Source organism: Mizuhopecten yessoensis, unplaced genomic scaffold (genome assembly GCF_002113885.1).
Source record: "Mizuhopecten yessoensis strain PY_sf001 unplaced genomic scaffold, ASM211388v2 scaffold5927, whole genome shotgun sequence".
NCBI classification, from domain to species: domain Eukaryota; kingdom Metazoa; phylum Mollusca; class Bivalvia; order Pectinida; family Pectinidae; genus Mizuhopecten; species Mizuhopecten yessoensis.
In genome coordinates this window covers 176,521-202,463 of record NW_018406293.1, presented here as the reverse complement: position 1 = coordinate 202,463, position 25,943 = coordinate 176,521, and the positions used below count along the sequence as shown (strand labels likewise).

At 36.3% G+C, this 25,943-nt stretch overlaps 2 protein-coding genes across 2 annotated transcripts in view; one reads left to right on the top strand and one right to left on the bottom strand.

Moving 5' to 3' along the window:
- Positions 1-25,943, top strand: part of LOC110451305 (CD109 antigen-like) — a gene marked incomplete at its 5' end in the record, with an annotated part of 299,728 nt that overhangs the window by 172,627 nt on the left and 101,158 nt on the right. Inside the window, one exon of the mRNA XM_021499236.1 lies at positions 20,791-20,808. Coding sequence (XP_021354911.1) covers positions 20,791-20,808 — 18 coding nt within the window. The remainder of the gene's footprint in view (positions 1-20,790; positions 20,809-25,943) is intronic.
- Positions 7,420-25,943, bottom strand: part of LOC110451306 (FMRFamide receptor-like) — a 70,434-nt gene continuing 51,910 nt past the window's right edge. The window contains exons 2-3 of the mRNA XM_021499237.1: positions 21,107-21,262; positions 7,420-9,707 (exon numbers count right to left, since the gene is read on the bottom strand). Coding sequence (XP_021354912.1) covers positions 8,518-9,600 — 1,083 coding nt within the window. The 5' untranslated portion in view covers positions 9,601-9,707; positions 21,107-21,262 and the 3' untranslated portion in view covers positions 7,420-8,517. The remainder of the gene's footprint in view (positions 9,708-21,106; positions 21,263-25,943) is intronic.

Below are 25,943 nucleotides of genomic sequence, written 5' to 3'. Positions count from 1 at the left end.
GGGCATTGATTTAAAATATCACAGAATACTGATTGGTTTGAAATATCACTGAATACTGATTGATTTAAAATATTACAGAATACTGATTGGTATAAAATATCACAGAATACTGATTGGTATAAAATATCACTGAATTACTGATTTATTTAAAATACTGTAAATTTGCGGGTATAGTGCGCACTCGGGTATAGTGCGCAGGTACGTTTTTGGGGTCAGATTTGAAAAGAAAAAATATTGAAAATAAAAATGAATTATTTTTTTTTGAAAAAAAACCCTAAAAATAAATGGTATCAAACAGGAAAAGTAGCATCAAAGGTAGCTTGGTGTTTATAACGCCGATCAATTAACGATTGATTGATTGGAGTCAACAAGCTTAAGCCTCCCTCCGTACCGCTTGGAAAGAGTGGATGATGGACGAATCCTGCAGAAACCAAACGAAGAAAGTGTAGCCAATTCCGATGCCAGAGAATTGCCGATCAACTTATGTTTCGACATCTCAGCGGTTTTCTCATAATTACGAAAAATGTAGTGTTTTAATTATAGGCTCCGTTCCATGTTAGTTCTTGTTTTTTTTACCAAATCGTTAGGCCTAGTGTGCATGTTTTTTCCCGGCCCACTTTCATGTTGACGTCCTCGATAACTTCGTGAATTATTTCAATATTATGAAGTATCATAGAAATAGTGTATTCTGCTTTTATTTTTTCCCTTCGAATAGATTTGAAAGGGATGTGTTGAATGTCCACACTTCTAGTATAAACATATTTTTATAATCCCTTTACAGTCAAATCAGTCTGTAGTTCTAACAGTGTAGTAGGGCTTCACGCCACGTGTTGAGGAGTGAAAACAACACGACCCTTAATCGCGACTGCAAATAATTTCAATTAAATTGCAGTAGAGCTATTGTTAATCGGTAATCACTGATAGAATGTTAGCTAATTACTGCATTGTAATTTGTATTCACTTTGGTGTTGAGAAGTGTCAAAAGCCTATTGTCCGTGATTTTTTTTCGCTGAAGCATGGCTATCCTACCTAGCCTATTGTCCGGGATCAGACGGTGGTTATATGCCCTCTGGTCAACTTACCAGTAAAAAATGTACCTGTGCCCAGCTTGTGTTTGTCGCCAAATCAGCAGTCATGACCACAGATTACCGATTTTAATCATTTAAGAGAAGGTTAAAATTGTGTCGCCAAAGAATTTCATTATTTGTTGTTTTTTAATCTTCGATCTTATCATATATGACCGACGACTCCAAATAAAACTATTTGAAGGGAGGTAATCCAATATGGCGGACCAGAAACTCAAGAACGATAACCCATGAATGACTTGTTCCTGCGCACCCCCTTTTTGACATGACAATATTTACCTAAAAAAGTGTGCACTATACGCGCAAATTTACGGTATCACAGAATACTGATTGGTATAAAATATCACTGAATACTGATTGATTTAAAATATCACAGAATACTGATTTGTATAAAATATCACAGAATTCTGATTGGTATAAAATATCACTGAATACTGATTGGTATAAAATATCACTGAATACTGATTGGTATAAAATATCACTGAATAACTGATCTTCATCTTGGAACATTTCTCTTTTGAATATATTGCCAAAGTCAAATTACAAAAATCTTGTTCAGTTTTACTAAATAATATGACAATGTCATGCAGCTGTGGACTACAAATGATATAAAAAAATTGTTTTAAGTTATTATTTGATTGGCATACATGTACTGTAAACAAGATTCTTTGATTGGCATACATGTACTGTAAACAAGATTTTTTGATTGGCATACATGTACTTTAAACAAGATTCTTTGATTGGCATACATGTACTTTAAACAAGATTCTTTGATCGGCATACTTTAAACAAGATTCACTTTAAACAAGATTCTTTGATTGGCATACTTTAATCAAGATTCTTTGATTGGCATACTTTAAACAAGATTCTTTGATTGGCATACTTTAATCAATATTCTTTGATTGGCATACTTTAAACAAGATTCACTTTAAACAAGATTCTTTGATTGGCATACTCTAAACAAGATTCTTTGATTGGCATACTTTAAACAAGATTCTTTGATTGGCATACTTTAAACAAGATTCACTTTAAACAAGATTCTATGATTGGCATTCTTTAAACAAGATTCTTTGATTGGCATACTTTAAACAAGATTCACTTTAAACAAGATTCTTTGATTGGCATACTGTAAACAAGATTCTTTGATTATCGTGAGTTTCATGCAGATTGTGTTGTTGTAGGGAATGGAGATCATCCCTGAGAATGTATACAATGTTTTGTTTAACGTTACAAAATTAAGACAGTCATAGGATTTCTGTTCGATTTATTTCCATTACATGTGTTTAAGAAGTGAAAAATCTTCATTAAACCGTTCAGCAAGTTTCAGTGTCTGTTTGTACAGAAGATGTAATCTTTTACATTTCATAACTAAAGCACTGAAATATCTATGTCTTTCTTTGATAGAATATGTTATAATTTGCCTGGCTGGCAGCCTTGGTCGTCACAATATTTTGCTCAGACCATATTTTCCTTGCTATGTCATCTTCTTCAGTCACTAAATCTGTATCTGTGGAAGTTGAAGTGACACTGAAGTTAGGTCTCCAATCACACAATATATATGGAGTATGGTCCTTTGTTTGTTTTTGTAACTTAAGTTTGTCTGGAGCATAACTTCCTTGTTATTTCATTTACTATTCACCAAACTTTTCTTAAGAAGATGGAGTCACTCACTGAAACTGGGGCTGGCACGCCTCTACTTACAGAGTTATTGGCCTTTACTTACAGAGTTACTGGCCTTTACTTACAGAGTTATTGGCCTTTACTTACAGAGTTATTGGACTCTACTTACAGAGTTATTGGCCTCTACTTACAGAGTTATTGGCCTTTACTCCTGTTTTTGTCTTCCTTGAACTATCACTTTCATTCACCCAACTTGTTATTACTATTGATCGTGGAAAGATTAAGTGTTTCGAATTTCTAAGAGTGTTAGGTCTTGTGCCTATGTCTATACCGATTTGTTTTGACTCTTTGTTCACTTTTTCAGAGTCATTTTCCTGATAATTTTCATTTTTTTAAACATTACTCTGTTTTGATAAGCTGAATTGAATATGTGCAAAAGGAAGCAATCTCTATACTGAAGTATTTAAAAAGTTGAGGTGAAATAGGCAGTCCTTGTGATATGCCTTTGATAGTGAAGTAATTACCTTCAATATATTTTTCCATTTCATCACATCACAAGAAATGATTCAATTTCCCTGCTATATTACAAACTGTAGTTTGTTTTTGATACGTGATGATACTTTATAAAACCTTATGTTTCACTAATACGTCAGCAGCACGGGTAATGTTAACTCTTTGTTGTACTATTGAGTCTAAACACAGACAAGGTGGACTGTAGCAGTGTATTTAGTCTTCTCCTGGAGGTTTCCAGTTAATTCTTCTTCTCCTGGAGGTGTCTAGTTAATTCTTCTTTTCCTGGAGGTTTCTAGTTTATTATTCTTCTCCTGGAGGTTTCTTGTTAATTCTTCTTCTCCGGGAGGTGTTTAGTTAATTATTCTTCTCCTGGAGGTTTCCAGATAATTCTTCTTCTCCTGGAGTTCTAGTTAATTATTCTTCTCCTGGAGGTGTCTAGTTAATTATTCTTCTCCTGGAAGTGTCTAGTTAATTCTTCTTCTCCTGGAGGTGTCCAGTTAATTATTCTTCTCCTGGAGGTGTCTAGTTAATTATTCTTCTCCTGGAGGTGTCTAGTTAATTATTCTTCTCCTGGAGGTGTCTAGTTAATTATTCTTCTCCTGGAGGTGTCTAGTTAATTATTCTTCTCCTGGAGGTGTCTAGTTAATTATTCTTCTCCTGGAGGTGTCTAGTTAATTATTCTTCTCCTGGAGGTGTCTAGTTAATTATTCTTCTCCTGGAGGTGTCTAGTTAATTATTCTTCTCCTGGAGGTGTCTAGTTAATTATTCTTCTCCTGGAGGTGTCTAGTTAATTATTCTTCTCCTGGAGGTGTCTAGTTAATTATTCTTCTCCTGGAGGTGTCTAGTTAATTATTCTTCTCCTGGAGGTTTCTAGTTTATTATTCTTCTCCTGGAGGTGTCTAGTTAATTATTCTTCTCCTGGAGGTGTCTAGTTAATTATAGTTAGTTGTTATTATCAGCATAATAAATAGGAAAGTCCAGCCCTCAGGTCCAGCCCTCAGGTCAAGCCCTCAGGTCCGCCACCAGGACTATGGTGTTTGACAGTTGTTTAAACTATAATGTGAGGGTTTGGTGAAGGTTTGACTGTTGGTGTTGGGGACAATACGACCAGTAAACAGGGTATTATAATAACCGTATAGTTAATTCATGGCAAAATAATTGCATAGATAATGTTAACTTTCCTTGTGAACTATCTATTGACATCAGATTTAGTGTGATATGTTCATAAATAAAAATGCACATAAATATTTTTTAATGTTCAATCATAACAATTGTATAAGAGATATATGTTGTAAAATTTTCCCTTTCTTCTAAAAACCAGACAAAATTAATTGTGAGATTAAATTCCTCACAGACTGGCTGTACATTACTGTAGCACACGTTACAACAAGGGACGTGTTTTTGTGTCCGGCTGATTAATAAACCTTGGTCATTGTTTGTAGTTTAAGGTATTAAACTTAGTTTATACCAGTAATAACCTTNTGTAGATTGACCTGACTTCTACCAATACAGATAGCCCTATAGTAGCCTAGCTAACTTTGTCATTACTCTTTGTTATGAGAATTTGTCATCTCCTTCAAATCTCCCATTAAGGAAATCGAGACCTGAGATGAAAACTTGCTCAACCTTGAGATTTTTCTAGAGGGAAAAGTAAAGAAAACCGAAGTGTTAGTAAGGTGTTCAGCAATGTCTAGCACAATATTATATTGTTTTTGATTAAGTTATCGCCTCTTTCCAATCCTCCATTTAGAGTTGGAGATTTCCCTCCTAGACCTATATAGGTACACAGCTTTAGTGAGGTGTTTAGGCCAGTCTGTTATGCTACTCTGTGGCTCTTTGCATTGGAAAGCAAAAGGCAAAGTAACTGTGAAAATGAGTCAAGATATTTACAGCTTTATTAACTTTTTTATTGTTCATTTATAATCCCAAATAAATTATCAGGTAAATATATGATATATTCATCTTTCTTGTTATTAAAAGATCTTTTGAAAACCTTTAAGTTATTATTCGAAGAAAGTGACTTTCTCCTGCCTACACAACTCCAACAACCCAGGTGGAGTATAAATTGGTCTGGGGTGGATGTTGCAGTATCTGTGCTGTAGCATTCAAGTGAGGTGGCACTATAAATGATACCATTGAAAGCACAGTCCAACTACAAACAGAACACAATACATCTCCAGCAAACACACAGGCATACACACACGGGGAGAAATTAACCAGGTGGCACAGGACTGGAATATCTGTAGAATCTCTAGCTATTGTATATCTATGTACTGTAACCCGCTGTAGAGTGGAATATCTGTAGAATTTCTAGCTGTTCTAGCTAGATAAGGCGCTTCATCCAAATTAATGTTTTATATATTATTTGTTTATTGATTGAATGTAATATGTAACAAACTAAGCCCTGAGTAGGTACTGAAAATAGCTCCTATTTCTTTTTAAACTAACAAAAAAATGTTATCCTCCATTTTAAAGTGACGCAAAAAAAATAAATAGAAAAAGTGGAATTACATTTGGTGTACCCATACAATGGTAAAAGTGTGGATTTGGCAGTAGATAGGTCGAGTTTGACCCTGGAATTTCCCTGTGTCTTTTTGTTTATATTTGTTTCTTATTTCAAATAGTCAAATTTAAAACAGCTGTAATTAACTGTACAAAAACATTGTCAGTTTTGTACTACATGGAACACATCTTCAATTGTTGTGCCGATAGTTATAACACAGTTTATCTTCATGGAACTCTTTACCTTAATTGACCTTGAAAATAAAAATAATTAAAAAAAATCTATCAACAAAGATTGATAAGGTGAACGTTAATGATATGTGAATTATGGTGTTAGATTGTGCTATAAAGTGTAAAAACATTTGTCCTTAATCAACTTTGAAGGTCACAGATGTGGGATGTGTTTTCCAACAGCGTAAATGACAGTGATACAGACCCCTTGGGCCTCTTGTTCAGACAATATGACTATCTGTTAATGCACTTTTAATATATAAATGGCAACAAAGTCCTTAATACTTGCTGCTAAGATAAAAGAAAACAATAAACAAGAGATATGGCTTTACTGCTCTTTTGAAGAAGACAGTTGGAACTGAGGTACACCTCTCGTAAATTATAACATGAAGGAAAAGTGAAATAAAAGTACAGAGGCAAACAGGCAACAGATAAAAAAACTGAATTATTACAAGATTCCAAAAATACAGCTCCAACTGACAAAGGAACTCAAAGTTAGGGTAATGGAATTGTGAAATAGGTATTGGCTGCAGACTGTTTAGTTTTTGATTAGCTGTCTTCTAGTCATTGCTAGCTCGAGTCCTAACTTCCTAGTCTGCTGCTTATTAACTAACAATAGTAAAGTGTTTAACCAAAGGGATCTTGGGAAATTACCTTGAAAGAGAGTTGGTCTCTGTAGACAGGTGATCTATATAGAGTTGGTATCTGTAGACAGGTGATTTATATAGAGTTGGTATCTGTAGACAGGTGATTTATATAGAGTTGGTATCTGTAGATAGGTTATATATAGAGAGTTGGTATCTGTAGATAGGTTATTTATATAGAGTTGGTATCTGTAGACAGGTGATTTATATAGCGTTGGTATCTGTAGACAGGTGATTTATATAGAGTTGATCTCTATGTAGACAGGTGATTTATGTAGAGTTGGTATCTGTAGACAGGTGATTTATATAGAGTTGGTCTCTGTAGACAAGTTATTTAGAGAATTGGTCTTCATATACAGGTGATCTACCAGGTAAGTTCTCTATTATGGACTTTATAGGTGCCCTACCCAAGTTTATGTGGAAGTACCTTGTTGTGAGGTTCTAGAGAGCATTAATGAGGGTTTGGAAAGTGTCCATAAGCTTTTTAGCTCACCTGGCTGTCCTGCTATAAAACCCATGTCATGAATGGCAAAGTGGAGTTTTACTCAATTTAGTCAGGAGCATTGTTCAAAACAACAAAGGGGACGATCTAGAACAAAATTCAGTATTATTGGAAATAATATGTGACTATCTTTATACATATAATAAGACCAGGTGACTTATATACCTGGTGACTTAATATATATACAATGATATCTGGTGACTGATATATACAATGATATCTGGTGACTTTAATTTATATACAATGATATCTGGTGACTTTTATATATATACAATGATATCTGGTGACTTACATATATATACAATGATATCTGGTGACTGATATATACAATGATATCTGATGACTTTTATATACAATGATATCTGGTGACTTTAATTTATATACAATGATATCTGGTGACTTTTAGATACAATGATATCTGGTGACTTTTATATGCAATGATGTCTGGTGACTTTTATATACAATGATATCTACATAGATATCTGGTGACTTTATATATAATGAATGTCTGGTGACTTTTATATACAACGATATCTGATGACTTTTATATACAATGATATCTAGTGACATTTATATCCAATGATATCTGGTGACTTTTATATACAATGATATCTGGTGACTTTTATATATAATGATATGACTATTTTTATAATGAATATCAGTTATAGAATGTGTGTTTTTCGTAGGTTGATTTAAGTTTTTTCAAACACAAATATTAAACAGCAACGTTTTAGCGTCAGGGCCATAGCTGATGGAGATACCACACATTTAGGGGATGTAGGGTTATATAGGGCCATAACAGAGGAAGATGGCTATTTTTGATTTTATAAAGACAATTATATATAGCCTGGTTAAGCTGACTGTCCACTCTGTTACTTTAAAGGTGTTTTAGTGCATAAGGGAATTATTTTTTTATTAAAATTGACACTATTCTCTTGATCTGAGATTAAATGTTCAAAGCTTGATTACGTAGAAGACACTTTTCATTTATAAAAATATGAATCAGGGATTTTGAAACCAGTGAATATTTCTTTACAAAAAACACCTTACAGATGTTTTTGAATTCCAAACTGTTAATCAACTTCAAAAAATAAAATAATAAAATTGTTAAAGTTTTCTTTTTAAAAAGAAGTTCTTAAATGTAGAGGTGTTGAGATATAAAGCTTACAATACACGCTTTAACCTGCACCAGTATGATCGCCAGCCAGGGGATATTGACAGGTACATCGACATCTCTTGTGGATAAATAGAACCTATTGCATGGCATTGATGGTGTGATATTTATGTATTGGTTTGTAGACGATATGTAAATTAGCTGTTAATCCTGCCCTTGTTGCTCATATTGATTGATCAGAATGGTGTCATGTCTTTTGACAAGCTTTCTATAAGGGTCAACAGAAATTGGAATTTCTGCCCCAAATCATGGCCCTTTGAGTGGTTGCTTGCTACAGTCTGTCATATTGAATTTATAAGAGTCTCGGCGATTGTTGTACCAATCACAACACAGAATGTGTCTGAGTGTCTTGCGGAAGTATGGGCTGATGATACAGTAGAGGACAAAGTTCACAGAGAAGTTCACAGACTGCATAAAGTTCATGACTACCTCAATAGCTTTGTAAGTGGCATCACTGTCGCTTTTGGTGATCTGGGCGATGTGCAGCACGATCTCCGATGGTGCCACCAATATGAAGAACATGACAATGATTACAATCAGTGTGATTGTCAGGGTGTTGTTAGGATCCTTAGGGTCCTGTTCACAGTGAAACTTCTGTCGCAGTTTGTAAGATTTATGGATTTTGTAGCAGATGCAGATGTTAAATCCAATCAGAAGAATGAGTGGAATGAAGTTTCCGACGATGGCCCAAAGAACACGGTAGCCGTGGTCCAGCGTGTTACTGTCACACAGAGGCACTTGTTTTAGATGGTACACTTTGGAGGTCCTATTTTCACATAACACTTCATGAATTTGATAGCGCCACAACACTGGTATATTAAAAGCCACAGATACAAGATACACAAGCACAATAATTAGCTTTGTTTTACTCAGCGTCATAAAGAGTTTGCTGTTGAGGGGATGGCAGATTGCTATATACCTTTCTGTTGCCATGGTTACTGTCAACCAGGTACTTGACATGATGAACACATTGATGACTGCTGTTGAATACATCCCATAATATAAAATGAAGCCTTTAGTCTTGTAATACTCGCCGGTTGGCAGGAAGGTCGTAGGAAAGGCAAAAACACAGAACATTAAATCTGACAGCGCCAATCCAATAAGACACACATACGCAGCCTGTTCCACTGTTCGGTACGACTTCTGTAATTTCCGACGAGTGAGAATCGTCAAGTTTAGAATATTTCCCACAATTCCAAACAAGCAGACCACAGGAAGTCCATAGTTATAAAAGACATTGCTGATATCTTTGAGGACTCGTTTCTGCGCCTCAGTAAAGTTTACTGGGGGAGCTAACCCTGACACATTTCCTATGGGAACACACTCCATGTTGGAACTCTTCACTGTTTAAAAGTCATATCACTGGCTCCAAAAGGTCGTGTGCTGAGTAAGTGATGAAAGGTTTTAAACTTCCTTTAGTTAGGACGGGACACAACCTGTGGAACAAGAAAACACAAAGTCAGATTATTTTAGGGGAAACATTGAAATCAAGCTGAAAAAAGATTGATCAATTTGCTTTGACCTCTCAATAACTCTCTATAGCTATCTGTCCAGAGTAACTACACCATAGTGAACGGTCATCACCAACATTTCACTGTAATACAGAAATTCTTTGTGATTACTGAGTAGGCAATGTATTAAGAACAATGATAATTTTATGAAATCAGTTTTGTACTTGCCATTCTTTTATGCCTTTCCACATGACCGCCCCCCCCAAAAAAAGAGAGAGGGGAGGGTAGAAAGAAGACAGCAATCACATTGGATATCCTCCCATCTATTTACATTTCTTATTTAGATGCCAATTTCACAGTATTTTAGTTATCGCATAAAAATCAAAACTGGTACTGCAGGTGGGTTTTCCAAAGCAAGATTAAGACCCAGATAGGCATGATTCATCAAAGGTCAAGGTTATACTGTTACTAAGAATAGAAACTTCTTGTCCAGATCCCAATTTCAGAACAGAGTTATCGCATGTCCAGGTAAATGTTACTAAATACAGAATTTCACAATCTGATTAAAATCATCTGTTACATGGCTCCGCCTGAACATCTGAATGTGCCGCGGTCAGGATCACGTTCAAGTGACTTTTAGATGAACCAATCAGAGGCGCGCTGGCAAAGGTTTGCCAGTGAAGCGAAATATCATGGTTGATAGAAAAATAGTGAGGGGTATCGAACAGATTATTTTTCCAAAACAAATATGGTGGCAGGAACTGACGTTTCTACGACGCCAAGGAAAACGTACCCATTGGGTAATAATTGTGTAGCCAACACCGCCATACAGTCTTTCTTCTCTTATAAAGCTTTGAATATCTTTTTCTGTTCGGGTTTCAGACGATGAATCTCAAATAACTTCAGAACTTTCGCATCATTCTCATCAATGTCCAACATATTTGTTACAACTCCGAGGGCCCTTTTGAAAGAGGGTCTCTGATTGGTCAAAATTTAATGAGTATTTATAAATATAAAGGTCACCTGAACGTGACCCTGACCGCGGCACACTCAGATGTTCAGGCGTAGTCAAAGTTAACAAAGCCATATAACATATGATTTTAATCAGATTGAGAATTTCACAGAATGAACTTCCAATTTGGATGCTTACTAGCAAGAATGATTGTACAGAACTTTAACATTTATATGTTGGGTGCCCTTGGACACAGGAAGACTATTGATTTCAGGTCACAGTGTTACTAAATGTGGGTTGCCCTAAGAAGGGAAAGATATGGTTTATGTACCAGGGGGTATTTAACATGGTAAATACAGTACCTGTGTATGTACTAATGGGGTATTTAACATGGTAAATATGGTACCTGATATGTACCAGGGGGTATTTAACATGGTAAATACAGTAACTGATTATGTACTAATGGGGTATTCAACATGGTAAATATGTTACCTGTTTATGTACCAATGGGGTATTTAACATGGTAGATATGGTACCTGTTTATGTACCAATGGGGTATTTAACATGGTAAATATGGTACCTGTTTATGTACCAATGGGGTATTTAACATGGTAAATATGGTACCTGTTTATGTACCAAGGGGGTATTTAACATGGTAAATATGGTACCTGTTTATGTACAAGGGGGTATTTAACATGGTAAATATGTTACCTGTTTATCTACAAGGGGGTATTTAACATGGTAAATATGCACCTGTTTATGTACAAGGGGTATTTAACATGGTAAATATGTTACCTGTTTATGTACCAAGGGGGTATTTAACATGGTAAATATGGTACCTGTTTATGTACAAGGGGGTATTTAACATGGTAAATATGTTACCTGTTTATCTACAAGGGGGTATTTAACATGGTAAATATGTTACCTGTTTATGTATAAGGGGGTATTTAACATGGTAAATATGTTACCTGTTTATGTACCAAGGGGTATTTAACATGGTAAATATGGTACCTGTTTATGTACAAGGGGGTATTTAACATGATAAATACGGTACCTTTTTATATGCAACTATATTGGAAAGCCATAGAGAAATTTTAAGGCAGAATCTATTTATTAGGGCCCCGTATCGGAGATACGTTTGCCCTATAGTAATCACTATGTCTGTCTGTCTGTCTGTCCGTCCACAAATTTTGTTCCTGGCTGATAACTTTGGTATTTATTGACTGATGTACATGAAACTTGGTCAAGGTGTTCAGTTCACAAAAATACACATTGAGGTAAAAAGTCAAGGTCAAGGTCATTAGGTTCAAAGGTCAAGGTCAAATTTTACATCTTTTCACTTATGAACATTTTGTTATGACATCATGAAGCAAAGTTGATCAGAATTAAACAAGGAGTCAACTGACCAAAGGTCAAGGTCATCATGTCAGTGGTCAAGGTCAAATTTTGTAGCTTTTTACTGGTGAACATTTCGCTATGACATTATGAAGCAAAGTTGTTCGGAATTAAACAAAGAGACACACTGAGGTAAAAGTCGAGGTCAAAGGTCAAGGTCATTAGATTCAAAGGTCAAGGTCAAATTTTGCATCTTTTCACTGATGAACATTTTTTTATGACATGATGAAGCAAAGTTGATCAGAATTAAACAAGGAGTCAACTGACCAAAGGTCAAGGTCATCATGTCAGTGGTCAAGGTCAAATTTTGTAGCTTTTTACTGGTGAACATTTCGCTATGACATTATGAAGCAAAGTTGTTCGGAATTAAACAAAGAGACACACTGAGGTAAAAAGTCGAGGTCAAAGGTCAAGGTCATTAGATTCAAAGGTCAAGGTCAAATTTTGCATCTTTTCACTGATGAACATTTTGTTATGACATGATGAAGCAAAGTTGATCAGAATTAAACAAGGAGTCAACTGACCAAAGGTCAAGGTCATTGGGTCAAAGGTCAAGGTTAAATTTTGTATCTTTTCACTGGTGAACATTTCGCTATGACACTTTGAAGCAATGTTGCTCAGAATTAAACAAGGAGTCAATTGACCAAAGGTCAAGGTCACTGGGTCAAAGGTGAAGGTTAAATTTTGTACCTTTTCCCTGATGAACATTTTGTTATGACATTATGAAGCAATGTTGTTCAGAACTTAACACAGAGTCAACTGACCTTAGGTCCAGGTTACGGGGTCCAAAGGGTCAAGGTCAAGTTTTGTATTTTTCACTGATGAACATTTTGTTATGATATTAAGAAGCAAAGTTGGTCGGAATTAAAGAATAAGTCAACTGACCAAAGATCAGGGTCACTGGGTTAATGGTCAAGGTCATTTGGGTCCAAAGGTCAAAGACAAAGTGGATCTCTGACTTTGACCCTGGCTCTTGATGGAGGAGGTATATAAGGTGAAATAAAACAAATCAAAGCTAACAAATGAGTATTGCACCGGTATTTACATTTCTGTTAGCCCAGCAAATATGGAGGTGGAAGGAAACAAGACTCACATCATAGTACATGTAAAATGTATATTTTGCTTCCTTGCGATTCTTTTTGAAGTCCAAATGTCAAACGTCAAGCTCAGCTATATGGGCAGATTGCTTCTTGATGATTATGGGGGATATATTGCCACAAGACGGGGCCCTTACTGACCTGTCAGTGTTCTAGTTTTCATTTGTTTGCGTATGTTTACGACAGGACTGTGAATAACAGGATCTTTTATTTCCCATTAAGGGATCACAAGGGAATTTTCTGATTATGAGAACAACAAAAGGGATTAACAAGACAATTTTCGAGACAAACATCAATTAAGCTCAGGAGTATGCACATAAATATTGCCAAATATCTGTCATTTTGGTCTGTCCAGAAATTATTTTTCCCCAGAGAAAAGTATCGCATGCATACATGGTAAACACTGTGTTTGATTGGTCAGAATATTACGTATTATTTATGCTACAGGGAAATTAGTTGCCGAGTTTTCAGTTACAAATGACTTTTGTTGTATGGAGGGTTTCCACTGTCACTTGGTCTCGTCATATTTTAATTGAGACAGAAATGATTAGTATGGATGCTCAGTCTCCAATACTTTGTTATATGATAGTTGACATATTATTGTAAATGTGATTTCCTGGTCATGTGGGTGGATAATGTCCCCTTAATGCTGTTGATTGATCCTAAATAGTTGTTACGGTAACACAAAACACTGTCTGTCTCCGGTAACACAAAACACTGTCTGTCTCCGGTAACACAAAACACTGTCTGTCCCCATAAACCTGACCTGGAATGTATCGTCTCAGTCTCGAGAAAACCAGAATAAGACCTCCAGTACTATGCATGTGTACATGATGTAATTTTGATTATTCTAAATTGAGGTTTATACAAGACAAAAATCTATTCAAATAACCCGCCCAACTGGCGCAGTCACAATCACGTGACCATATACTGACCTGTAGCAATTAGGCCTAGGGGGCCCTCAATTAATTGTCGATAGTGGTCATTGTTTTCCGAAGGGTTGGTCAGTTTGGCGGTTTTAATTTTGTTGCACTTTCTTGCTCGACTTGACGGTTAAAATCGTTAACCATCATACCCTTTTTTAACATGGGAATTCGTGTTTATTCTGGAACATTATTTAGCTACATTCTGGATTACGTGTGCATTGCTTGACGATTCGTGTTCGTGCATGCTTCGCCTTCGGTTCTGAACCCACTCATCGGTGCGCCCGCCATTTTTTGTTTTGAACCTGAAAGTTTTCTGTTATCGCATTATGAGCACGTCAGCTGGTTCTGCGTTATGTACGTTGATGACGAATGATGACTATTTATTTGTTTTCTGCATCAGTTTTTGCCGTGAGTTTCACAGGATATTGTAGCGTTCTCGAAGTGTTGATTATTTATTCTCGACTAGGCTTACTCGATACAACCCCGAATTAATTAAAAACTGGACGCTTTCCCGGCTAAAAGAAGCTTGTGAGGAACTAGGAATTCACGCCCCAGGTAACGCTCGACGATTTGTTCTCGTTCGTTTGCTGCGTGCCATCGATAGGATTTCCCCCGATGCGGGCCCCGCGCTTGACGGTGCGCGATCCCAAAATGCACAGCTTACCGGAAGTTACAATAAAGATGGCGGCGCCCATGATACGAGCCATCTACAGGCATTTAGTTCACTTTCAGCAGAGATTCCTTATATGTAGAAGAACATTTTCATCTCTAAATGACAAAATCTATGCGCTAACCAACAATTCTGTCAGCAATAGCTCTACTACGCTTGCTGAAGTAACTGGAAACCAAACTGGATTACAAACATGTACAGATATGACCGGCTGTCAGAGTCCTGGGGGTTATTTCAGCGTACGAGCGGTTTCATATTTTGTCATCAATGTATATTGTGTATAAATATAGTCTATATTATAGATTTATGTCTGAAGTGAGTCTGTATCTTTGTACCTGCAGATGTAGTCCCCCTGTTAGTCATGTTTCCATACCTGCTAGGGGGACACCTCCTGAGTCACGTACACATTCTTTACACTCACTTTTATGCATTTGAGATCGCTCAAATGGCTACTGTATCTGGTGGACTACTCCACCTCTTTTGTCTGTACAAGAGTGAGTCTTTGTACCTGCAGACGTAGCCCCCTGTTAGTCACGTATTGCCTTAATACCTGCGAGTGGGGTTACCTCCTGAGCCATGTACATGTACTTACATTCACGCTTGCTGATGTATTCACACGCCTAGTGGGATCTCTCGCTAGGCCACATGTCTTTTTCTGTCTAACACAGCAGGGTCACCTGCCTCGTGTCGATATCATTCGATGAGTTAGTATTAATATATATTTTGTATGTCTTTAGTACTTTGTGTTGTTTTAAACAGTCAGGTTTTCACAAATAAAACACAAAATCTTTGTCCATACTGCAGCGGTACCTTACATCAATCTTGTTTCTGCCCATGTTCCCCCGTACCTATGGCAACATTAACAGACACAGCCAAACAGAGTCCTCCAGATCAGAGAGGTAGTCATAATAAACAGATTCATCTACAGATATGTACTGTCGCGTTCGTGTATTCCATGATGGTGAAGAGCTATGCAACAACTTAAATGGGGAAAGGGGCTGCTATTCAGCATATTGTAACAGTTCCAATCCGAACAAGAAGAGATAGCGTTAATAGCGTCTATTAATGTTGACGTTTTAAGGCAGGAACTGCAGGACCATCATAACAGGGAATTTGTAGAGGATTTGCTGCACGGCCTAACTTTGTTTATATTATGACACAGGTTTTCAGCTCATTCCAGAAGCCTAATTTTGGTTTAAGAATTTGAGGTCTGCTTTAAAGAATTAAAACTGTTTGTCTACTTTGATTCAAAAAAAAGTTGACATAGGATTCTAATAAGCCCTTTCACAGAAATTCCTCTTAAAAGTTACCGTATCAACCCACCATGTGGTCTATCTTCCTCAGCTCATGGAATACACATTTATGGAATGGAATTCCTTTCTTTCTGGATGACAACGTTACCTTGGCTACTGACATGCATTTGTTTACTGATGCTACCCCAAGTGCTTTTGGAGGCATTCTTGGTCGCAGTTGGTTTCAAGGGTCGTTTCCCCCTTCACTACTTGAGGAGGATACTTCTATGGCCTTATTTGAACTTTATCCCATAGTGATGGCTTGTGTTTTATGGGGTCATTTGTGGTCGTGAAAAAGAATCTTATTTCACTGTGACAACCTTGCTACTGTTGACATAATAAGTAAAGGAAGATCTAAGGTTCAAAGTATTATGAAACTTATGAGACGTCTAACTCTCCATGGCTACACAACCAATTGTATTCATGCTATACATATTGAGGGCAAAGAAATATTGTGGCCAACTCTATTTCTCGTTAGCAGATGGACAGATTTCGAACGCTGGCCCCTTATGCCCACTATCAGCCTACCCTGTGCCTACCAGCCCATGAGGTCATGATGCCATGAACATTGATTTTTGGTGGGACAATGCTCTGAGCATATGCGCAGCATTACCTTGTCTACCCTACAAATCAGCACTGTCATGTTTCTTGAAATTCGTAGTGATTAACTCTTTAGCGATTCCATGTGATTTCTTTTGTGACTTCCTGTCAAACTGTTTTGAATTTTCGCTTTGACACCATAAGTTATATCTCGCTGGTATTCAGTTTCATTATATACAGAATGGCTTGGGTGATCCACTGTATAGATCTCTAAGATTACCATATATTTTCAGAGCAGTCCGTTGGACGCAAGTAACAAGTACTGGTAACAAACGTTTACCTATTCCTTTTTTGAGATGTGGAAAATTTACATGTAGATATGCTCATGATAATTCATACTAATTAGTGATGTAAGATTTGCTCAAGACTTGTCTAAATTCGTCCTTACACTGCATCATAAAAAAAACACAAAAAAAACCTGACCCATTCGGTAGTGGTGTAGATATCATATTTTTTGAAAACATATTGTACTCTGTAAAGTCTATGAAAGATAATGTAGACCAACGCATGGTTTCTAACCCCTGTCCAGCCTCTCCTTTGTTCATTGAAGTGAGCATAATACATGCACACTGTGTTCAACCTCTGTACAGAGGTACCTTTCTGGTAAAGTTAAAGAAACCCTCTTTAGATCTGGACATTCATATGGCTCTTATTCAGGTCATTTATTTCGTTATGGAGCAGCTACTTCTGGTGTTGCGGGGGAAATCGAAGATCACATGATTCAGACTTAGGCCGAATAAGTCTTCTTGTTATACTAGGTATATTCATACTTGCCCTTCCTCCTTTAGAAAGGCTCAACAGCGAATGCATAAGTGCAGATTACGTATGGGCGCTTCTCGAGTACTTGTATATAACAACTTTGTCATGCTATTATACATGTACACTATAAAGGTACACATACTACACAGATTAATAAATATACATACTATTCTTGGGGGCATTCATTTGTGTCAATACATGCTGGTATATCATGTATTTTTTTTTCAAAACACTGCATTCTTTTTTGGCATTAAATTCTTGGGGAATTTTTACCCCCAATTCAGTTATGTATATATTTTGTCATAAATGTATATTGTGTATATATATATAGTCTACATTATAGATTTATGTCTGAAGTGAGTCTGTATCTTTGTACCTGCAGATGTAGTCCCCCTGTTAGTCACGTTTCCATACCTGCTAGGGCGACACCTCCAGAGTCACGTACACATTCTTTACACTCACTTTTATGCATTTGAGATCGCTCAAATGGCTATTGTATCTGGTGGACTACTCCACCTCTTTTGTCTGTACAAGAGTGAGTCGTTGTACCTGCAGACGTAGGCCCCTGTTAGTCACGTATTGCCTTAAAATACCTGCAAGTGGGGTTACCTCCTGAGCCATGTACTTACATTCACGCTTGCTGATATTCACACGCCTAGTGGGATCGCTCGCTAGGCCACATGTCTTTTTCTGTCTTACACAGCAGGGTCGCCTGCCTTGTGTCGAGATCGCTCGATGAGTTAGTATTAATATGTATTTTGTATGTAAAGTACTTTGTTTGTTTTAGGTCATATTATGTTGAGTAGTTTAAATTACTTATGAGCAGCCCCCAAGAATGCCAAAATAATAATCTTAAATTTTTTATAACTGAACAAGTCACTAGTTTCGAACCTTTAATAAATTTTCTTGAACTATAATTACTTTTGTTTTTGTTGTGTATAAACTTTGAATAATTGTAATTTACCATGTGTTACAGTCAGTAAATCTAAAACTAGGACCGTGTATGTTTATTACATATCTCTGTTTCCATAGATTTACTGTTTAAATCTCATGTTTTTTTTAGGTCACCTGAGCTTTGCTCATGTGACCTATTCTAATCGCTTTCCGTCCATCGTCGTCCGTCGTCCGTCGTGCGTAAACTTTTTACATTTTCAACTTCTTCTCAAGAACCAGTGGATGGATTTTTTTCAAACTTGGTCAGAAGCATCCTTGGTAGATGAGGCTACAAAATTGTAAAATTGGGATTCCTACCCCAACCCCTGGGGCCAGGGGCCCCAAAAGGAAAATTAAGCAATATTTCAAAATTCTTCTTCTCCAGACTCAGAGGTACTACAGTCATTTTCTCTACATGGAAAGAAAGATCATCAGGGGCTTTACTTAAATTGCAATTTTAGGACCCCCGAGCTATTCGTTTTCCCTTGGAGAGGGGGTAAAGTTTACTATAGTTCATATAGGGAAATAACACTTTTGGGTATATTTTGACAATTTTCTGTAGGAAATTATCTTTACTTGGTGAGAATTAAATATCCTTTGAGGAAGATGGTTTCAAATTGTAAAATTGAAATTCCTGCCCCAACCCCTGGGGCCAGGGCGGGGCCCAAAAGGGAAAATTAACCAATATTTCAAAAATCTTCTTCTCCAGACTCAGAGGTACTACAGTCATTGGATCTACATGGAAAAAAAGATAATCAGGGGCTTTACTTAAATTCTAAATTTTAGGACCCCCGAGCTATCTGTTCTCCCTTTGGGGAGGGGGTAAAGTTTACTATAGTTTATATAGGGAAATAACACTTTTGGGTATATTTTGACAATTTTCTGTAGGAAATTATTTTTACTTGGTGAGAATTAAATATCCTTTGAGGAAGATGGTTTCAAATTGTAAAATTGAAATTCCTACCCCAACCCTAGGGGCCAGGGCGGGGCCCCAAAGGGAAAATTAACCAATATTTCCAAATTTTTCTCTTCCAGACTTAGAGGTACTACATTCATTTTCTCTACATGGAAAGAAAATCATCAGGGGCTTTATTTAAATCGTAAATTTCAGAACCCCGAGCTATCCGTTCTCCCTTGGGGAGGGGGTAATAAGTTTACTATAGTTTATATAGGGAAATAACACTTTTGGGTATATATTTTATCTATTTTCAGCAGAAAATTCCTCAAACTTAGTCAGAATCATCTTTGGTGAATGAGAGTACTACTTTGTCAAATTGGGATTCCTGCCCCATCCCCAGGGGCTAGGGCGGGGCCCCAAAGGGAACATTTACCAATATTTTCAAATTCTTATCCATTGATGACATGACAAGTATTGTATTTCACTTAGTTTACATGCTGATTTCCACATCACATCTAAACAATAAAATAAAGCTACCAGTACCTATGATATAACTCAGGTGACCGCTAAGGCCCTTGGGCCTCTTGTTTATCATATCTGTCAAAGAGTTTTCCAAGATAAAACATGTTTTCTGGTTTGTCCTCATCAATGAGACCCCCTACTCACATAAAAGTTAGGTGCTGTGCTGGTTGTCTGTCTGTCCTTCTGCCATCCACCTGTTTTGTCTGAGACTGTCTGTAGACACAAGATTGTTTGGGCTACTGTGTTAATCCCTCAATAAGGCCAGGGGAACAACAGGTAATTACTTACTCCAAGTAGGGGGCTGGGCCTTTTACAGGACATCAAAAAGCATTTGTTTGCATTTTTTACTGAACTGTTATAGATATAGATGGGCTTAGAACCAGGCTTGGTCTTTTTACCAGACAAGTACAGTAAAGTGCTCTGCAAACTGTTCTTCAATTTGATGTTCTTTATATGATATTTCAATGGGGGGGNATATCAACAAGAATCTTGTGATGTTAAGTTTAAATAACTCGTACTGGAGCTATTATCCAGTCCACATGTGGTAATGATACTAGTCAATGTAGCTGTATAGTTGTACATGTATATGTAAGTAAGGTTTGATGTCCTATTGAGTTTGTACATGTACACCATCTCGAACATTATCATAGTTGTGATATTAATGTATTTGATCTTTGGAATTAACCCCCCCGTTAGATTTGGGAAAGTTTGAAATGTCACCCATTACCATTTTGTGTAGCTATGTGATCAATTCCACTCATTTTATTTCTATCTTTTAACAAGTTGTAATTTAACTTACCATGGCTAATCATTGTACAATAGTATATTACAATCATTCTTTGGTTTGCTTCAGGTAGTTTTTGGGCTTGATTTAGAATATCTGATTAATAAATTATCTTGTAATTATTCAGTCATTTTTGATATGGCTTAAACATATTTGTACCAGATTTCTTTGTAATGATGCTGTATTCTGTAAACAATAAAGTGTATGTTTATAATGATGTATGCTTTTCTATATTGACAGATCCAGTCACCAGACAAAGTAAGTACAACTAAAGAGTATATATATATATATTTACCTGTCCCCACATTTATGTATGTTATTTCAATTATGTCATATAACCCACATTAATATAGATTTTATTTCCTGGTTTTAGAAAATTTTCCTGAATGTGTGTTTATAAACTTCTTGATTTCCAGAAGTGAGGTGTGAATATAAAAGTTATCTATTAAAGTAAGAAAAATAGTTGACAATGTTCAAACTTTACACTTAAAGTCATTACCATTGACGTTACAACTAGTTACATTAACCAAAGTGTTAATGAGTTTTATTGACTTACCTGTAAAAATCCTCAGCGTACCTTTTAGAAATGAGGAGGCGATGTGTTGATCACCTTGTCAGTGATCTTATGATGTGTGGAATTTGGAGCCTGGAGCCACAGTTGATGGTTCAGTGGTCAAGTCAGCTGACCGCTATCACTAGCACGCTATAGATCCTGGGTAAAATAGGAAACCATAGTAATGTCAAAGAATAGAAAACAACAAACACTTCAGTCAGACCCTATTACTGTATAACATGAAATGTTCGTGGGTACTTTCCTTCGTGGTTTGAAGCCATTTAGATCGGCTCGTGGGACAAACTTTCGTGGATATCCTATATTAACAAACAGTAGACACGTGTATCATTCAAATTCGTTGTATTTATTTTCGTGGTTCAATAGCAACCACAAATGTTTATACACAACGAACATTTCATGTTTTACAGTATAGTAAAGGCAAATATGAATACCTGACAAAGTATTGGAACTATATTGGAAAATAAAGTCAAGTATGGCGATGCAACTTTTACAGCTAAATTTAAGATCTTGAAGAGAAAAAGATAAACGGCAACTTTTACAGCTAAATTTAAGATCTTGAAGAGAAAAAGATAAACGACAGAAGATTAATGTATGTGGGTATACGTCTGAAATAGCTGTGTATCTATGACATTGTACAGATAAATAGAAAAAATACCAGACGCATTTTATGATTTAACTGTGCTGATCATTCAACAGAAGATAATTTGTAATATTGAAAGCTGTGTGTGTAATTAGCAGTGTTGATAGAATTTGGGTGAATTTCACTACATATTGTGGAAGTTTTGTAAATATGATAAAAGATAACAGTGTACATGTTGTTTTGATGTAAAACAAGAAATCAAAAATGAAAAGTGTGTGACTAGCCGCCATTTTGAGATATGCATACTAAAACAAATGGTACACTCATAATGCATGTGAACCTAAAAACCAAATTTGTATTTGTAGAAATTGTGTTGTTATCCAATCAAGCTTCAGACCAGCATTCAGTCTGAACCGTATGTGGCAAATGATGCAATAATCCCGAATTGAGCGTTAACCACTCTGCCGCAATGTAAAAACAATAGAAGAATTTACAGCGGTACCTTAAGACAGTTGATTGAGTACTTTGATTTCTCCTTGTTTCGTTGAAGTCCCCCTCAAACCTGTGTGTGTACAGGTGTAAATCCTGAAACCTGTGTGGGTACAGGTGTAAACCTTCAAACCTGTGTGTGTACAGGTGTAAACCTTCAAACCTGTGTGTACAGGTGTAAACCTATCAATGACCTCATCCACTAACAGAATTATTCACCCATTTCATTTATTATCTGAAATTGAGATCATGTCAGCCAATCCTAATCTAGTTTGTGCAATTTCTTCATTATGGTAATGACGTTATTGACCAATAGTAAGGACTGTTATGTAATGAGTACCAGAAGTGATCCTGAAGGCTTAAGATATATGTGTCCTTGCAATCCGGGGATATTATTAGGAACCAATTGACCTTGATATGGCTAGTAGATAATTTATGTCAGTGATCACCTGGTTGTGGGGGAGAAATATAATCACAGGTAAATCATGGTTTACCTGTATTGTGTTCTACCTAGCAACCCTGGTGTATTAAGAGATAGCTTATGTTAAAACTTGTCTCCAGGCTTCAGATATAGATAAGACACTTGGAGTGTGGTACAGATTTGTTGATAGCGGTTTAAAGCAGGGTGGTGAGCGAACCGCCGCAAGTATCCGTACAATTAAAGCAATGTGTTGACTTTCTTAAGATATTTCAAACAATATCTTTACAATTATTTTAAGATCCTGTTAAGAGGTCTGTTAAGTTCTTTCCGACTTCAAGAGTTAAATCTGTGCTGACCATCACATAGAGTTAAATCTGTGCTGACCATCACATATAATTCAATCTGTGCTGACCATCACATAGAGTTAAATCTGTGCTCAGACCATCACATAGAATTCAAACGTTGTCAAATGCTCCAGACCTTGCAGCCATCAAACACCTTGATCTTTTGGCCATCAAACACCTTAGATCTTTTGGCCTTCAAACACCTTAGATCTTTTGGCGATCAAACCCCTTGATCTTTTGGCCATCAAACTCCTTAGATCTTTTGGTCATCAAACACCTTGATCGTTTGTCATCAAACACATTAGATCTTTCACCCATCAAACACCTTAGATCTTTCACCCATCAAACACCTTAGATATTTTGGCCATCAAACACCTTAGATATTTTGGCAAATTCAAACACCTTAGATCTTTTGGAAATCAAACACCCTATATCTTTTGGCCAAATCAAACGCCTTACATCTTTTGGCCATCAAACACCTTAGATCTTTTGGCCATCAAACACTTTAGATCTTTTGGCCAATTCAAACACCTTAGATCTTTTGGAAATCAAACACCTTATATCTTTTGGCCAAATCAAACACCTTACATCTTTTGGCCATCAAACACCTTAGATCTTTTGGCCATCAAATACATTAGATCTTGCAGCTATCAAACACCTTAGATCTTGCAGCTATCAAATGTTCTAGACCTGGTCTGTCATCAAATATGCTAGATCTTGTGGTCAACAAAGCTTGTAGACCGGGCGACGGACAGGCGCTGGTGTGATGTTGATACTAGGCTGTCTGTATCAATATAGCATGCCAATTACATTTGTGAATGTATAATTGTTGAACATGATATTGGCATTTTAACGTAATTGACATCCTGCACACAGAATTCACAGCTGCATTTTGAAGTGATTTCCAAGCCTATAATTGAGTAGGAGACAATTTCCCAGGGAGGATTGCTTGAATAATGCTATTTGTGCTTCAAGGTCTTAGTAATTGAAAACACCTCAAGATTCCACTGAAGATTCAGCTGAAGAGCTATAGATATTGAAAAAGCTATTAACACAACTGAATTGTAGACATTTATCTTCATCCCTAAATATATCTCAAGTGTTTTGGAGACACGTTTAATTTCTAAAGAATATATATTTATTCCAAAAACATGTTACAAAATCTGAAAGTTCTGCTGAACATATTTTTTAAGTATAATGTCATCATAGGTTTGAAGAATTGCATATTAAATTCTAAATGCAGGAGTGTCTTTATAGCAGGTATTTACTTTACAAAAGTGTCCTTAATGGACAGATATTTGCTATATAGAGGTGTCCTTCATAGACAGGTATTTACTATACATAGTTTACCTGTATATGCAGGTATCTGTTGTACAGATGTGTCCTTTTTTAGGTCACCTGAGTTTTAGCTCAAGTGACCTATTGCTATCCGTTTTCGTCCGTCGTCGTCCGTCGTCCGTCGTCCGTTAACATTTTACATTTCAAACTTAAAGTCAAGTTCTGCTGGGCCGATTGAACTGAAAGTTGGTAGGAATGATCGACTCATGGTCCTGACAAAGTGTTGTTATTTTTCAGGTCAATCAGAAATCCAATATGGCCACCACAGCCGCTATTTTGTAAATACCTATTCTAAACTTAAAAACAATTTCTAATAGGCCGATCTTATTTAAAATCGGTCTAGGAATGATCAGCTCATGGTCCTGACAAAGTTAAGTTAACATTATACTTAACTATTTTTTACTCAAATTGGTACATATTTCAACAACAAAAATAAATACTGTAGGACTCAGGTGACCGTTAAGGCCCATGGGCCTCTTGTTTTCTTATTTGACAGAAAGTACAAATCCCGAACAAGTAAATTGGGAAAAAAGTTATCTCTGCAGGTTTGGTCTGGCACATTATCTGCTGTTAATTTAAGTGCTGAACGAGATTTTATAAAAATGAAACGAAGCTGATCGACCTATGTTGTCTAAGCATTCTTACATAATTAAGTTTTGGGAAACACCATTGTATGATGGTGTATTCTTGATTCCTGCTAGACTTTAAGGTCTTTTTAAAACTGCTTTCCCTAGCACCAAAACAAGCTCCTAGCTAGAGGCTGTGAACACATGTACCAGTATATTTCTCCTTCCTTGTAAACTTATAGGAAGCTTACTTAGGTACAGTACATTGAGATTGTTACATTGTACTTGTGGGTGAGGTATCTGTCCATACATCATTACGTGTCACATGTCTGTGACAGGCTGTTCATTGTTCAGATGTTACAATAAGCTGTAACCTCAATGTTGTAATGAAATAACTTTACAATTCCAATAAACAAATGACTTTTGCAAATTAAATAATGAATATTTGAACAATTTCTGATAAAGCTTTGAAATTCTGTATAAAAATTCAAGTAGAACCGATCGGTTTAATATGTGAGTCTGTACTATAAAACCCAGTTATAATTTTCTGTCAAACAGATAATTGATTTCAGTACCTGGAACCATCTAATCAAACACCACCTGTGTATTGGTTAGGTTTGTATGTCATTTACATCCTATTAACAGCTTTAATGGTCATTTAAAGACAAGCCAACTTGTGGTGGTGGGGATAACCAGAGTACCTGGTGGAAAACCATTGACCTGTGGTCATAAGGTCATAAGTAGTAACAAGTGTTTATACAGGTCAAGGTCATAATTAACAAGTGTATATACAGATCAAGGTCATAATTAACAAGTGTATATACAGGTGAAGGTCATAATTAACAAGTGTATATACAGGTGAAGGTCATAATTAACAAGTGTATATACAGATCAAGGTCATAATTAACAAGTGTATACATACAGATCAAGGTCATAATTAACAAGTGTTTATACAGATCAAGGTCATAATTAACAAGTGTATATACAGATCAAGGTCATAATTAACAAATGTATATACAGGTCAAGGTCATAATTAACAAGTGTATATACAGATCAAGGTCATAATTAACAAGTGTATATA